The sequence below is a fragment of the Schistocerca serialis genome, chromosome 4, assembly GCF_023864345.2.
Source record: "Schistocerca serialis cubense isolate TAMUIC-IGC-003099 chromosome 4, iqSchSeri2.2, whole genome shotgun sequence".
Taxonomy (NCBI): domain Eukaryota; kingdom Metazoa; phylum Arthropoda; class Insecta; order Orthoptera; family Acrididae; genus Schistocerca; species Schistocerca serialis.
The window spans coordinates 911,563,167-911,580,026 of NC_064641.1; the positions used below are offsets into that span (position 1 = coordinate 911,563,167).

Sequence of the window (16,860 nt, forward strand, 5' to 3'; positions counted from 1 at the left end):
CTTCTAAGTGTTGTATTTTGTTTTCAGCAAAGTAATAATATATTTTTGTTATATATTTGGATACAACTGATAGTAATCTGTGTATTATTGGCTGGGACACTCTCTTGCCTAAATACAGTCGCGCTCAGAAAGAACAGAACACCTTGAACGACTATAGATAGGACGTTCATATTCACAGGACATGTAGATTAGTATGTTCTGCAGAAATGATTAGCATTTCAGTGACCGCGGTTCAGCATGCGTATTGGTGCCTAATAGCCAGCAACATGTGGCTGTGCGTTGTCTTGCTGAAAAATGGCGTTTGGGGTATTGTGCAGGAAGTGTATGCTTACGGATAGCTGGATGTAATTCACATAGGTGACGCTGGTCACAGTGCCCTGGACACGAACCAACTGTGATTTGTGGTTGTACCAAATACCGCCCCACACCATAAGGCCTTGAGTTGGCGCTATATGTCTTGTGCGAATGCAGTCACTGCGATGCCGCTCGCTTCGTCTGCAATGAAACAAAATGCGGCCCCATACGAACAAACTGAACCTGAATTCTTACGAAAACACTACCATTACCGTCCACAGTGAGGTCGCTTCACACACCTTTGCCGTCTAGCACGTTCCTGCACATTCGTCAAAGGTAGGCGGAGAAGCGTACGACGCGCACGTAACCCATGGCGTAATAAACGGCGACGGACTGTCACCTCTGATAGTGTATGATGTGTTGCTGTATTCCACTGTTGCGCAAGAGGCGAGGAGGGCGCAGATCTGTTCTGCACTGCCATTCAAATGAGGTGTTGCTCCTCTCAGGGGTGTTGCGACCTGGCCCATCTCGTCATGTATTCAGGTCTTCCTTGAACCATTCTGCACATACCTGTTGCACTACCAAAACACTTCGTCCCACACGAGAAGCAATTTCCCCGGATAGATGAATCGCATTCTGTCATGCCAATAACGCGCCATCTTTCGGACTCACTGATTTTAAGGTACCGTTCGGGCATACGTCTGCGAGGCATCTTGCGCGAGTGCTCAAATCACACTAATTCCTTACCTTCGGTTCATAGCGACAAGGGGAGCCGCAGCACATTTTACCGATAGGTGGTGGTGTGCCGCGATATCTCTGCTGACCTTGAAACCGCAGGCTGACATGGTTCAAATGGTAATCATTTCTGCAGAAAATACTAACAGACATATCTTGTGAATATAAACGTCCTATCTCTAGTCTTTAAAGGATTTTAGTCATTTTCTTAACATGAGTGTAATAACAGTGGAAATGGTGAACTACCAAAGCGGTGTGTGCACTTTGCGTCTTCTCTCAGATAGAGCGATTCATTTTATAGTGAAGAAATCAGTTACTATAAAACGTTAATTTTTGTGTATTTTACTTTAACAAGCAAATATGGAGAAGTTAAGACATTAATGAGATAAAAATAACTTGAAGCAAGCCAAAGAAATATTCAGATTTTAGATATTCACTGAAGTCGTTGAGAAATATTCCCCTGTAAGATTGCACTAGGTGATAGTTTTAAAGCTTTACGGGAAAACATAGAGATGACAAGGATACCTGTTTTAAAAAACAACAAAATTTTGACGAGCACGAACGGGAAACAATATTGTTCGAAACCTTCGAAGAAGACTGGATTCGATGCCAGATTTGTGAGGGTTGCGCCCATGATAACTATGCCCATATAGAGCTGAATAGTTTATACTGCACGTGCGATAAGTATTTCGCTAAACGTTAAACGATAATTCCGAGTTCTGCCACTTCTGTTCCAAACTTTAACTGAATAACTGTATAATGTGGTTTTGCTTGCTTGGGTAAACTCTCTCTGTACGTGGAAAGTGTGTGCTATGGTGTATCGTTAAGTGCTTACTTAATTTTTAATGTTTACAACTATTTGCAGTACAATTAAAACATTTTGTGAGGAAAATGACTGTTTTACACGTGACAATTTCATGTCCGATTCAGACCTTCAAAACTTTAAATAAAATTTGAAGGGTGGAAAAATGTTAAAAAATCTACTAACGTACATTCTTATGACATTAAGTTTTATAATTATTTTAAGCTGTGTATCATACAAATATTCCGTGTCAAGAATATTCCAATAAAACCACCAGAAAAAAATAATTTAGTGTCCAGCACCAACTTCGCTTTCCCCAGTGTTAGAAGGATATTATTAAGTGCAACGGTAAACTACGTGAAGCTAGAAGCTGTGATGGAAGATTAATGTTTGCAAGCATTAGAGTGAGACCTGAAAGCTGATACACTGAATATTCATACGAAATACGTAAATTTGTTTTCACGATCAGCTGAAATATGGTGCAACTCTCAGAAATGATGTTTTGGTTTGCCTCTCGTTATCTACGACACTACTGCTTGATTACAAGTGTGCAGTTCGTGCAATATCTACTAAACAACCTGAGCGCCAGAGCACTACAGAAGAAGCGTTCTCCTCTGACCAGAGGCAAGCGGAAGTTTTAGTATCAGGCCATAGCACTAAGACATGCAAATGGAATGTGTTAGTAGTGAAGTGGATCTAACCTAACCTGACGTACCGAAACCGTTGTGGCCGTGCACGAGTTGGCGCGCGGTCGGAACATGAGGTGCTGCCATCTGCGCTTCACCTGCGCCAGCACCTGCGAACGAAAGAGATCTCGGTTGGTGGCTGCTGCTGTCTCACTACAACAACACAGAGCGAACCACACTCTATCAAACATTAAAACATCTGAGGAGGACAGTTCAGTGATCGATGAGAAGGTGCGTTTTGGGAAGCGCAGGGTTAAGAAAACAAAACAGGGCCAGAATATATTTCATGGACATCAAGGTAGGTTACCCAATCACATCATGTACCCGACGAGTGCACTAGGCAAGCCGGTTGCCTATCTGAAGGCACGTGAAATTATTCTGGACCAGTTTTATTGTTAGAATTATATTGATACCTTCAGCTGCTAACGGGCGTTAATATATATCAAGGGGGACCGGTGAAACTGTGTGCCCCGACCGGCACACGAACCCGGGATCTAGTGCTTACATGGCAGACGCTCTATCCATCCCAGCCATCGAGGGCACAGAGGAATAGCGCGACTGCTGTGACTATCTTGAGCACGCATCCCGCGAGACCCACATTCTCACCTTACATGACCACACACTACATTCGTAATGTCCCATCCCTACACACTCATTACAAGTGGAAGACGTTCTTACCAAGCACTTACGAGTTCGGAGAATATGTGTGCATCCGCACAGAAGAAGAAGATCATGGTCGGTGCTGCCAGAACTGTATACTTATATGAACAGGCACCATATAAGTATATTGTTCTGGCAACACCGACCATGACCTTCTTCTTCTGAGCGAAGAGACAGAAAAGCAGACCAGTGACTCACAGAAAAGAGAGGAGTGGGAGAGGTCATTATGACAGAAAAATGAGTTGAGTGTGTATGAAAAATGTAGCACAGTGTGCAACAGAATTAAAGGAATTCCTTTCCGAAATCCCATAATTGCCTTCCATGGCGACGAATGTATTTGTAATTCGGCTCAAAAATGTGAAAAACGTTCGTCTGTAATGGGTGCAAAAGCATGGCGCCCTGCGACATCACCCTCTGGTTTTACGACGTTTCTAGCAGCAAGGTGTCGATATATGTGAAATTAGACCACAGCTCGGAAGTTTATGTGACGTGTTAAGTGGGATAATGATGTCACACTGTCACCAAATTTCATCACAGTTCTGCAAAATGCTACCGTGGACGTACCATACTATGGGAAAGTCATCACAGTCCCTCTTACCCACTTTTCACACCTTCTCTGCAGTGGAGGACAGAATGTGACGGTCAGCGTTGAAATCGTGTGGTTTTCTTACGAGCGGCCAACGGAAACGTTTCACAGCATCGTCGCTCAGAATAGGCTCCGGCAAGCCTTGGGAGGTGGCATAAAAGGCGTCAATAAAATTGCATCTTTCTTTTGGACGTAGATTCCCGCATACGAGTACATCACGGTCGAAATGGACTGTCTGCGGTGCGATGAGGAGTAAGAAGGGGCTCCAGACTATCTTTGCTACTGCTAAGAACTCACTGACGCTTCAACCTTGTCTAAGGACATCGTGGTCTAGCAACCCCACTGAATATTTTACACCTTTCAAGTACAGTGCAACCGCAATTTTTGGGCTGTTGTACAGGGACGCCGTTTAAAATCATTCAGCAGAATCTGAACGTGATCCGAGGCAGGAAAGAGTGCTTATTCTTTTTCAATGCCCCTGTTCCAAGCCCTCCTGTGGCATGATGATGGACGGCAGCGACATTGACACATGCGTGAATAAAACGGCAGTGTGTCCCTCTAATGACCCGTAGATGGGCAGTAGTCTTGACGACACCCACTCTCATTTAGTGACAATTTTTAAAATGGACCTTTATAGAAGAAACCAACGAATTAGACCTAGGTGCCTGCGGGTGGCAATTGGCATCAGAGGTGCGTTATTTGGTTTCCTGTCTGCAGTCTCGTAGTACTACGTCACAGGTTTTATCTGAAAAGGCACATTTTAAATTTTCATGAGAAATGTGGGGATATGCCACTGTAGGTTTTGTTGAACTGGGGGACGTAGAGGGACATATCACCATTTTATTCATGCATGTGCCAATGTCGCACCCCTGCATGACCACCCCACAGAATCATGTGAAACAGCAGCACTGGAAAAGAATAAGCATCCCTTTCTCCTTAGAACCACGTTAGATTTCCTCGAATCGTTTTGAACAGTCCCTGATGCTTCTACCCTGTATGCCAGAGCAAAAATTTGCGGTGCCACTGCACTCCAAAATGGTCAAATCACGTTCAGTCGGGTGGCTAGCCCACTTCTCTAAGCGCAGAAGCGTCGAGAAGACGTGAGCAGTATAAGACTGTCAAGAGCGTACTCCTGGTGCTCTTCACACTGCAAAATGACGTTTTCGTCTGTGATACATGAGGGAATCAAGGCCCCAGCGAAAGATACGGTTCTACTGAGGCTTTTTATGCTACCCTCTGAGGCCCTTCCTTGACTATTCTTAGCAGCGGTTTCCCGGCCACTCGTAAAAAATCCACATTGTAACGCCGGAAATGCATATCCTCCTATTTCCATCTATTGTAGTATAATTTTTTTCCTTTATTTGTTACGTAAAGATAAGACTTTTCTGTGTCTTTATATATTGTAATTGTTTTACTATTTATGCATTTATGTCGATGTATAATTGGCTTGTTTTGTAAATATTATTTGTATTTTTACGCTGGGTCTGGCCAAGGGAAAACTATGCTATCGAACGACTACATCGATAGGTCGTGTGGAGAACCAAAGCGTTTACGATCATTGGTAGTGGTAACTCTGCTGCATTGAGCGCGGGCAGTGGGAGTTTGGCTGGACTAGTGCGGTTGAGCAGGTGTGCTGTGTGACGCTCCCGCGAGTTGCCACGCTTTCGGGGTTTGGCAGCATGTAATAGCGCTCGACTTGCTATGATAGTTTCTGACACGGTGTCGCGGACGGGAAGCATTAGCTGGCGCACATCAAGAGCCCGTTTCGCCTGGTGACAGTGTCGAGAAGAAGGCGCGCCAACATCCAGCTTCTGCAACAGCGACGGCCGACAATGGGTGACTGTCGCCACCTCCTCGACCGACGACTTCAAACCTTCAATCAACCAACAAGGAAGACTGGAAGCACGTAAAGTTTTAGAACTGTATGACAGACCTCAGCTTTTAAAATTATAGCATCACAAAATTACAGCAACTTAGCATGAACCTTTGTTGCTCATTGTCCCAATTGCATTACCAAGCAGGGTCCCTTCCTTTTCCGAAATGAACCTGAGTGTCGTTGAAAAAAAAGTAATATCATTCCATTTCACTGCTTTAATTTCAAAGTTCAGTTAAGGTATTCATAGCTGACTACAATACTTAGATTACACAAGCACAAATTAAGAGTGCGAGTTTTGTTAGCATATTTTAGCTTACCTGTGACTGCAGCTCACCTTTGTACGTACTAAATGTTACTATTGTTAATTGTCCAGAATCATTTAATTCAAGTTCAAAGTTAAATCTCTTATTTCTAAATTGCATAGACTCAAGTAGCTTTTGAAATGATTGTTGAGGTAGCCCAAGACTAACCTTATTTTATTGAATTTCGTAGTGCTTCAGAAACAACGTTCTCTATTAAACTCAATCACTAAATTAACTTTCAATTTTCCGGTTTTATTAATTCTTTTGCTAAATTAAGTCAGAGTGTAGCGAAATTTATTACTTCTGACAAACATTCAGTTTTCACACAACACGTGTCAACCTTCAGTTGCCACGCTTTGAGTGCTAAATATATATGTGCATTAATATTTCATTTTCAGATATTATAGTAGTTGTCCATGGGACCGGCGACCGTAATTTTCCCCAAATCTCAAATATCTAATTAATGCCAATTAATTGTTAACGTAACGACCGCACATTTACTTCTTTATTAACTTTACCCCTTTTCAAAATTAATTTCCACAAATTTAATTTGCATTGTAACCCTTTCCTCCCTCTTTACCGACAAATTAACTTCGGTGACGATTGCTTTTCCCAAACTTCTATTAGGTGCACGCGGTTTAATTTTTCACTATCATTAAGGTCGATAAGTGAGGGGGAGGTGACAACATCATTTCAATCCTGGGCGTCGCGGTTCTGACCTCTAAGGCAAAGGCGTCAAAAGAAGGGGTCAAAGTAAGGGGTGAAGTTTGAGTGAGAGGGGCTATCACGACCTTCCCATCGTGTAGCACGTGCGCTATGGCTTTGGGCAGAAGTGTGGTGTACTTTGGTGCCAAAGTGACACCAATAATGCACCTTACACATCACATGAACTTCCCATGTGTCGATACCTCGCCCTTTGAAGCTTAGTCGAACCAGAGGGTGACGTCACAGGGCTACACGCTTTTTCACCATTACAGAGGAAGGTCGTAGCCACCCTTGAGACAAATTTTAAACTTACGCGTCGCAATGGGAAACACATACGGCGTTTCCAGAAAATGATCATTTGATTCTGTTGCCAAATGTAGCTGGTAGGTGTGTGAAGAAGTCTGTGACACAGCTGAAAGAGAAGAAAAGATTGACACGACGACTTAATGGAAGCTTGGTAGATGGCATTAAGCTGCTTTTACACGGGACATAAAAAACCCAATTTGCCGTCAATAGATCCCAGCAATGTTTACCGGCAATATCTGACGTCACATGATTACCGTCACATGGATTGCACAACTGCTAGTCTCTCTCGCTTGGCAATGTTCCCGGCAGCACACTTCCGGAGCAGAATGGGCCACACTAAGATAGCGTAATAGACGTAAGTGACCTAGAGGAAGTGTGTGTGGCTCATTTGTATTTGCAATCTCCAAGGACATATTTAGCAAAGATGGAGACATCAGGCTTTGTGGTTGTATGCTTTTTCTAGCAAGAAACTGCTTCAGACACTTTTGGTCGATAACTGGTGCTGATTACATATCTTTTTTGGAATGCTGAAAGGCGATACGGAATATCTCGTTCGAGAGCAAGTCATCCAAGGATTGGTAAGTCGAACATCAGTGTGGTCGTCTGTACAGCAGCTATAGCGACATTGGTGACACTGGAGCTCTCTCTTCACTTTTTTGTTGCTTATGATTTATACAGATGTTTGACGTTCCTCTTTAGAGAATATTTTCCATCGATATGCCCCTTAGTAGCAGGCTTCAGTGCAAGTGCTCTATGGACTTCATTAAAATAGTTTTTTGATGCGGTAATTAAGTGTTTATTTTAATATACTATTGCTGTTGCCGCTGCAACGACGTAACTATTAATGTCATAAATGAGATACTTACGACCAGATTTATGGAAGATCAAAAGTGAAATTTGAAATTACTGTAATTACATAATTATTAAAATAAAATTAAATTTGAATAAACCAAGTTTTTAAATTAGAGTAAAAAGCATAAAATAATTTCTCCAAGCCAATACAGATTCTATACAGACCCCCAACACCATACAGACAGTCCTAAAAATTTGCGATTGTGTAGTTCTCGTAACTACGAAAATACTAATAACATTAATAACGAAAAATGTGTGGTACATGCAAACAAATCATATTAAGGAGGTGACCTATCAATACGTCTCTAATGTCTTTCATGAACCCTACGTTTTTCATTTCAGATCTTACAAGTAGTTTCATAGGTATTAAAAATTCACGGATTTTTCGAGAGTATCTGTATGGAGTTAGAAATCTGTGTGGGGCTAGGAGCAATTATTTTATACTTCTCACTCCAATATAAAAACGTAGTATGTGTAAAAGTTATGTTTTTGAATAGTAACTATTTACATTTTATTCTGGTATGTGTCAAATTGTTCAGCGCCTTTAAAGTAGTACAGAGGGTCTTCGTGATGTGGTGGCTCTCCTGTCTGTGTTCGCTTGCAAATAGGCTTCTTTTTCAGGGGGTCCGCCTTGAGCAAAACTCGATTTATTACTCTCCTTGCAGTCCCCAAAAATGTTTCTATAAAGTTTCACCATTATCAGTGTGCTATAAAGCAGAAAAATGCCTTGTACTGTTGGAACACATATCAATTGGAGTTTCTAAAGATTGTATTTTCATATTTGATAAACGAACAATATATATATAGACTGTGTGTGTGTGTGTGTGTGTGTGTGTGTGTGTGTGTGTGTGTGTGTGTGTGTGTGTGTGTGTTAAGTACCTTCCGCCGCGGAAGTCGAACACGCCCCAGAACAAATGGACGTGATCAGCCCATGGAGGGCTCCGCCTCCGCGGCGGTTCTTCCGCGCAGCGGCTCTCGCGCAGCGAGGGCGCCACCGCTAAGCCACGTGCAGACAGCGGCCAATAGCCGCTCCCTCCGGTTTCGTATATAGGGACCCGCTCTGCCCTAGTCCAGTCAGTCTGGTACTCGCTCTGGATCTCGTTTCTATCTCGGCGGTGCTGCGTCCTGGTCGTTGCTCTTTAATGACATTTGCCTGGCTCTGGTTCCGAGTAGATTTCGTTTGGTGTTTGGTGTTGTCGTTTCCACAAGCCTCCGTTGTCTATCTTTTCCTTGTTGTATCGCTCATAGTCGGTCGTGGTCGGTTGTTGTCGTTTGTCTGTCGTCCGACTCGTCCTGTGTTTACCCGATGGTGCCTGCTCCACCGCCGGCGACTTCCCCCCTGGCGGCTCCGATCGACACCCCGGGGATAACAAGGCCGTCCAGCAGTGTTAGTGACGTCACACTAAGCGGTCCATAGCCGACGCAGCAGTCCACGGACACCTCCGTACAGACGCGCCTGATGCTAACGATCTTCTGTCCGTCATACAGAAAGGAGCGAACTATAATTCGAACAAAAGACCAAATTACATATACGGGCAGCAATAGGTTCTAGAACTCCTCTGAAAAGTGTTTATCTTCACTACCAGAATGAACATCAAATTGTCAGGTTTTCTAAATAGAACAGTACTTTGCTAGTAACAGACAGCAATAATGAGACTTGCAGTTGGTGATTTCTACGTGGAAAAGCTGTAGAGAGATTGAAAATGATAAGTAAAGAGAGCCTCAGCCTTTTACTCACATTCATACATGTAAAGCACTTGGTTGTTTTTCATTTCCTTACCTTTCATAACATTTTTAATATTGTTTCAAGAAGTGTATCCTCAATAGCAGAGTGAACTTCAAATTGTCAGCCTTTTCTTAAAGGAAAGAGCAGTCCCTTAGTATCACAGTGCAAGACAGAATCTTGTGTTCAGTGATGTCTATGTTAAAAGGAGAATATTTGATATCTAGCTTTTGTTTCCATTCTTTATTACTGAGGATACACTCGTAAAAATTCTTGAAAAGAGCTGTCGCCATGAACATATGAGTAAATTCACAACAGTCATGTGTTTTATGAGATAAAGCGAACTCTTGTTACCTTATTGTAAACGAAAGTTGTGAGGGTTTTGCTATGTATGACAGTGTTTAAGATAATTTACTTTCAGTGTAATAGCTTGAAAATGTTAAGTCCTGCTGTCAGTTCGCATTTGTCACCACCTGTATGCGAGTTTTAAAGCTAAATAGTGTTCTGACAATTATAAAATAGTGACAAAGTTCCTCAATCGATTAAACTTATTCCTGCCCGTATATGTAATCGGTATTTCGTTATGAACCTTTATGCTGTTTACAAGAATACATATAATTTGGTCTTTGGTTGGAATTATAGTTGGCTCCTTTCTGTATGACGGACAGAAGATCGTTAGCATGAGGCGCGTCTGTACGGAGGTGTCCGTGGACTGCTGCGTCGGCTATAGGCCGCTTAGTGTGACGTCACTAACACTGCTAGACGGCCTTGTTATCCCGGGGGTGTCGCTCCGATCCGCAGCCCACGGCGTTGCTGCTGTTGGTTGTGGCTACTACACGCTCGCCTCTCGGGGTGGCGCACAGGGGAAAGCTTCCTAGATATAGGTGGCACTGGGGAAATGAAATACCCAGGATGGACCAAAAACCAACAAAAAAACACAAACCCAATGGTGTCCGTTCAACAACTGCCGGCCAATGGGCAGCGTCTGTTCCTCTAGTTGACGCGGCTGCACTAAAACCTTCTGGAACTCAAAAATCGAGTCGAATACCTGTGATCTCAACTGAGATCACCACAGAAACCAAAATTCAATTTGAACGCATGATTGAAAAGGCGACCACAGCGTCACTACCTCAGGCACCAGACAATAGAGTGGATTCACCTGGTCATCGGATTCTGGGGGATCAAGGACACCATGCGGAGAAGAATCGGAGCTTCTCAAAGACTTGTCAAACTCTCAAAACGTAAGAACTTCATTGGCACAATTAATGCCAACACCCTCAGTAAAACTGGCAAATTAATGCAACTCACTAATGCAGTGGGAAAATTTGACCTAAAAATAACTGCACTGCAAGAGACAAGATTCATGTATGAAGGACACTTAAAACACTTCGGTACTCGACTCAGTTATTGAATTCACGTCTCCCAATGAAAGAGTATCATTGCTTTCAGTAAAATCAGCTGATAAAGCCTACACTCTTACCAATGTGCACGCCAACACAAATCGCCACAATAAAATCGACCTTGAAACAGTTGACAATTTCTGGGAAACGCTAGAAGAATCAACAAATTAAATACCAAGCCACCATGTGAAAATCTTATTAGGCAAGGAAAAAGAAATTCAGTCGTACCACTGGCCTCTATACCAAACACAAACGTACAAACAAGAATGGTGAAAAATTAATCGACTTCTCCTGAAACTTCGGACTTAAGATCATGAGTACCCAATTTCAAAAACCTGCACAGAAATTAACCACAAGGAAATCAACCAGTCCTAGACAGGGTGGATACCAAATTGACGATGTCGCAATTTCCAAGGAAAACATTAAAGAAATTCTAAACGTCAGAACCCGCAAAGGTGTCTTCGAATCAGGCCATCATCTTCTCGAAATAAAAACAAAATTCCAACCCAAAAGGCTACCCGGAAGTACTAAACCAGATCTGGAATATCGGAAACTCAAAAAAGAAAAAAATCATTATGCAAATCATCAGGAAAAATCAGCAGACTGGAAGAAACTAACAGAGAAAATACAAGAAGCCGTCAAATTAGGACAACCCCTTGCACCGGGTAACACCTCTGGTGGAACGCAACCTGCGATCAGGCAGTCGACAACCGAATAACTGGGTGCAAAAAAATTTGCAGTCACAAAACTGAAGAAATCTTTCTTAAAAACCAAAAACAGATCTCAAAAACAATCAGAAAAAAACGAGGATATAAGAACAACAGACTCCCAGAGATCCAGCAAGATTTCATCAAAAATAATACAAGAAATTTCTATAAGACTTTCAGAGAAACCTTACAGGAATACCAAGCGCCTAGCTTGTGCCTTAAAAAGCCCGATGGTTCTTTGGAAACTAATTATAAAAATAACTGCAAAATCTTAGCCCAGTATTTCAGTTCCCTCCTCACCACAAGAGAAACTTGTCTTCTCTCCTCCAGCATTCACACACCCAGACTCACGTGCCCCGGATCTCGAGGAAATTATGGAGATAGTCAAACATTTAAAACATAACAAAGCACCAGGGGAAGATGGGATCGTTTTTGAATTCTGGAAAGTAAACGATCTTATACTTATGCAGAAACTACATCATATATCAGACATATGGATGACGGAGCAAATACCAGAGGACTCGAAATGCGATCCATTTCACACGTTACAGGAAACGGGGGACAAGACAGACATTAACAATTACAGAGGTATTTCCCTTACAAAATCCTTTCCAAAGCACTTTTTAACAGGATACAATCCCAAGCAGATCCACTAATTGGTGAATACCAGACCGGATTCAGAAAAGGACGATCATGTGCAGAACAGATCTGATGCTTAAAGACGATATTACAAATGAGGAAATGCAGAAACACAGTAATTAAATTCATCGACTTCAGGAAAGCATACGATTCAGTGGACCGTGAAACCACGTTTAAAATTATGGAATAATTTGGGATCGACCAAAAGACAGAACATACACTTACAGGAACAACGACTAAAGTGAAATTCTTGAGCGAAATATGAGAACCCTTCGAAATCAGAACTGGAGTTCGACTGGGAGACGGACTATCCCCAATGTTTTTCAATATTGTTGCAGAATAGATCATCAGGGATTGGGAATGTGATATAAAGGGCATTTAAATTGGTATCAAAAAGGAGAACCGAATTAAAGTCAAGTGCCTTGCTTTCGTTGACGACATTGCAATTATCACCAATAACAGATCAGAAGCGATTCACGCAGTGGAAAAACTACATGAAATTTCACTTGTTTTATGAAAAAATCAAATGTGTGGAAAATAGCATGGTAAAATAGCACAAATCTGCTATTTTAAATACCTCGGGGAAACTACACAGTCCTCAGGATTAAACCGAATCGCCAATTAACAAAGAAACACCAAGCTCCAGAAGGCCTACAAGCTAGCACAGACGCATTACAACAAGAAGTGCATTTCGACAGACGCAATATTATGCTACTATAGAACAGTGATTCTTCCAGAAGTAATCTACGCAGCTGAAACTATGGTGGTTGATGGGCATTCAAAAATTAGGGAAGAAGAGACAACAAAACGAGCTCTACATAAAGACCAACACAGTAACAGACGGACTCAGAAAACGCCGAGCCAAACTTTATACACATGTCTATAGGATGGAAGACACCAGAACGGCAAGGAAAATTTTCAGTATTATAACAAAGAATGGCTGAAATAAGTCCAGAGGGATTTGCAGCAGATCATCATAAAAAATCTTGAAGGCCGCACTGAGTGCCGGAATAAAGTCATAAGTGTAAAGTTTGAGGAAAGAACATCGCACCAGCCTGGTAAAAAAATGAACAGAAGAACGGAAAAAGTAGCATTCTGAGACGATGAAGAGTTTTTGGGAAGCAAAGAAAATAAACGTCCGGAGATGAAATTATGAATTCAAGTTCAGTCGCTCCCCTAAAGGGGAACAATCGTTTACCATACGCTGTGAATTTCCTGGGTATTATGTAATTTAACGCAATGTTTTTTTCGGTTTCACAGTTTGTCATCTGTAACCATATAGAAATTAATCCAGAACAGTCATTTAATTCGAAAATTTACGACCTGGCATGTTGCGGTAATGTGTATCATTAACTAATACTACAACGAGTGAGGTAGTGCAGAGGCTGAATTTGCATTCTGGAGGACAACGGTTCGAAGCTGTTTCCAGTCATCCTGATTACGTTTTCCGTGATTTCCCTTAATTGCTTCAGGAAAATGCTAGAAAGAGACCATTGGTTGGTTATAAGTTTGTTCTTTGAAGGCAGAAAACGGAGTTCCAATGCAGAGAACTGTGTATTCATTTATTACCTGTTTTGCTTCCAATATGATTTTTTGTATTTGATAGTTTTGTTAAATTATTAATTTTTATGGGAGTTGTTGGTACATTTGACATTTTTCAAGTGGGCGTAGAAGTCCGTTGGCATGTGTTTCATGGACATAAGTTGTTCAGAAAATGTAAAATGGCAGCTGTTACCTTTTATGAATCTTCTGCTTTCTGTGTGTGTTATATTAAAGTTCCTGCGTGTATGCTCTATACAAACTGATTCACAGTATAGGCACGTCACTTTGTATGTTTAATCCCTGTTTTGTTAATATGTTGCCTATTCTATGAGCTGATTTGTTGTTTCAAGTGAGAGTCTACCATGTACTTGTTGTTATGCGTGTTTTTTGTTCATGTGTGCTTGTGTGTGTGTTTTTCCTACATGTGTTTACGTTCTGTGTATCAGTGTTTGTAAGTTGGTAATAGGTTGTTTCTTTGTGTGCTGTGTGTCCCTTTTACTTTTCTTTTAATTTTGTGATCCAGTTTGTCCTTCGTGTTTGTATCACGTCCATTCTTTATAGATATTTATTTGATTGTCTGCAATTAATTTTTGTAGTTCCCTTCACTAACAGAGGTTTGTTCAGTCAGTGGAGCACATACTGGAGACTGGCTAGTTTGTACACAGTTGGATGATTAGTGTACGACTGTGTTGGTGGCGATGACTTTCCTGAACATGGAGAATTGGTGTTGTTATGTCTACGTAATATGGGACAGTATACTGGTATTGCTGTGTGTATGATGTCATCTGTCTCCTAGATGAAATACCCAGTCGCATCCAACAATTCCACAATAACATAAATTCACTGTACCCAAAAAAATTCAATATAGAAACAGAAAATGACCAACTGTTAAATTTTCTTGACCTCACAACCATCAACAATTCTCCGTTTTCAGGAAAATCACCACCATCAGCATAGCTGTATACAAACACTCTAATGATTTGATTGGGCTCGAACTAGACAGTTTTTAGTATATGCTCCACTGGCTGAACAAAGCTCTAGTCAGTGAGGAGAACCAGAAAAATGAATAAAATGAAACAAATAGCTATATGGAATGAATATGGTACAAACATAATAGACAAACTGAATCACAAAATTAAAACAAAAATAAAAGGGACACCCAACATACAAAGAAACATCCTGTCACCAACTTACAAACACAGACATACACAGCATACATTCAAACCTTCAAGCGATCATGTTGGCAGCGGGTGAGGCTCACTTTATAATCAACTGGCAACATGCTTCCACTTCACAGGATTAACGTTAAGTATTTACTACTTGACGATTTGTTTCGCGCAGAGGTAATTTTGTTTAGGGGTCAGTGCGTAGACCTATGATTCAAATTCACAGAATGACGTTAGGTAAATGAATGTTAACTCGATATCTGTACATATTATAAATCCCTTTACCGCTTTTCTATTGTCTGCTTGTAAAGACTAATCTCAACAACTACTGTAAGGATTTTGATACGATTTTCTCCAATAAACAGACTGATACACGAGTGTCAAAAACATGTATGCGTCCCATATTTAATTGGCGTTGGTAGTGACATGTCATGGCAATGGTGGGAGCTACGAGCTTGTCATGTGGAGAGTAGGCGATATCTGGCGGGAAAATCAGTAAACAGCCACCACAATTACAGAGAGCAGCGGAAGTTGTCTCTGCCGGTTCGTTTCATGCAACCCCACAACAGAGGACAGTTTAGTTGGCCAGTTCGTGTTGGAGATGTCACACTGTCAAAATGTTACAGAATAACTGGTAAAGTATATGAAGACCTCTTAGACCAATGGTACAAATTTTGTTTATGAAACTACTTTAGCACATTAAAATGGCGAATCGTATATTGATCTTTTCATTGGATTGTGTACCGGAAAGTTGTTACTTCCATGCTTCCCGTTTTCATGTCTCCAGTTAATTCTGCTGTTTATGATGGTGAAACACACTTTAAAAAGCATTGTTTCTGCATCATTTACGAAACTTTAAGTACTGTAATCCGAATACACTTACAGAGACATCGAAGACGCGTATGAGAACACCGTTTATTACATAATGAAAGATTGGAGACACTTGGATAGGTATGGCTATTCTAAGGAAGATTAACTACCGTTAACGGAATAAACCTTTAGAGACATCCAAAACATGTGAGCCTACACCGCTAATTTCATAAAGGCACACTTGGATAAGTATGGCAGGAGCGTGGTATCACTTGGTCCTAAAATATTTTGTAACTCATGACCAATCCGCGCTTATATTTTGTACAGTATCATTCTGTCTGCTAAGAATAGCGTAAAACTCTGAGAGGGAATTTACATCGGTTCCGTAGCCGTCGCCTGCCTGGAAACCATTCCTCGTATAATGTGCGGCCAGGACGGCTTTTTCTTTGTCTGTGTGTGAAAGTTAATCTCAGGAACGACATAGGGCATTTGATTGTGCTTTTACTAGTGGACAGGCTGATTCACAAACAAGATATGTCCACACGATTTGCTATCGCCTGGCCGCAGGTACTTACTGTTAGTCCCACCCATGCGGAGCCAAGTTGGTCGGCTAATTCTAATATGACTTAAATCTTTAAGCAGGGCATGCCAGGATAGTCTCGACAGTCACTACTTAATCGACAAATATCGTCTTTATTCAGCCAGTTTTGACTAAATGTTTGTAAACTATGTACACGAATTTCCTTCTGAATTAGTCTATGCTTTAGAAAAAACCGTATCAAAATCCCTACACTAGTTTCTGTGATTACCCTTTATTTACAGATATAAAAACGCATTGTGAGGCTTCAACTTACGACTAAGAATCCAGGGTGATTCAGCTGTCCCTACCACCTCGTTTTATGCAACTCACAATGCTGTAAATGTCCATAAAACACGCTCGAGATTTTCATGTTATCTCGCTCGCAAGGTATTATTCCTACACGAAAAATACACATGACTTTTCTGTAGGAAATTTTGGACTGGGAAACGTTTTCACTGGAGACCATGGTTTTCGATGTAGTCAAGAGAA

The 16,860-nt window shown here is 41.4% G+C and overlaps 1 protein-coding gene across 1 annotated transcript in view; it reads right to left on the reverse strand.

Annotated features, from left to right (window-relative positions):
- The window catches only part of LOC126474840 (calcitonin gene-related peptide type 1 receptor-like), an 820,928-nt gene that overhangs the window by 32,166 nt on the left and 771,902 nt on the right, over nt 1-16,860 (reverse strand). The window contains exon 11 of the mRNA XM_050102318.1: nt 2,543-2,627. Coding sequence (XP_049958275.1) covers nt 2,543-2,627 — 85 coding nt within the window. The remainder of the gene's footprint in view (nt 1-2,542; nt 2,628-16,860) is intronic.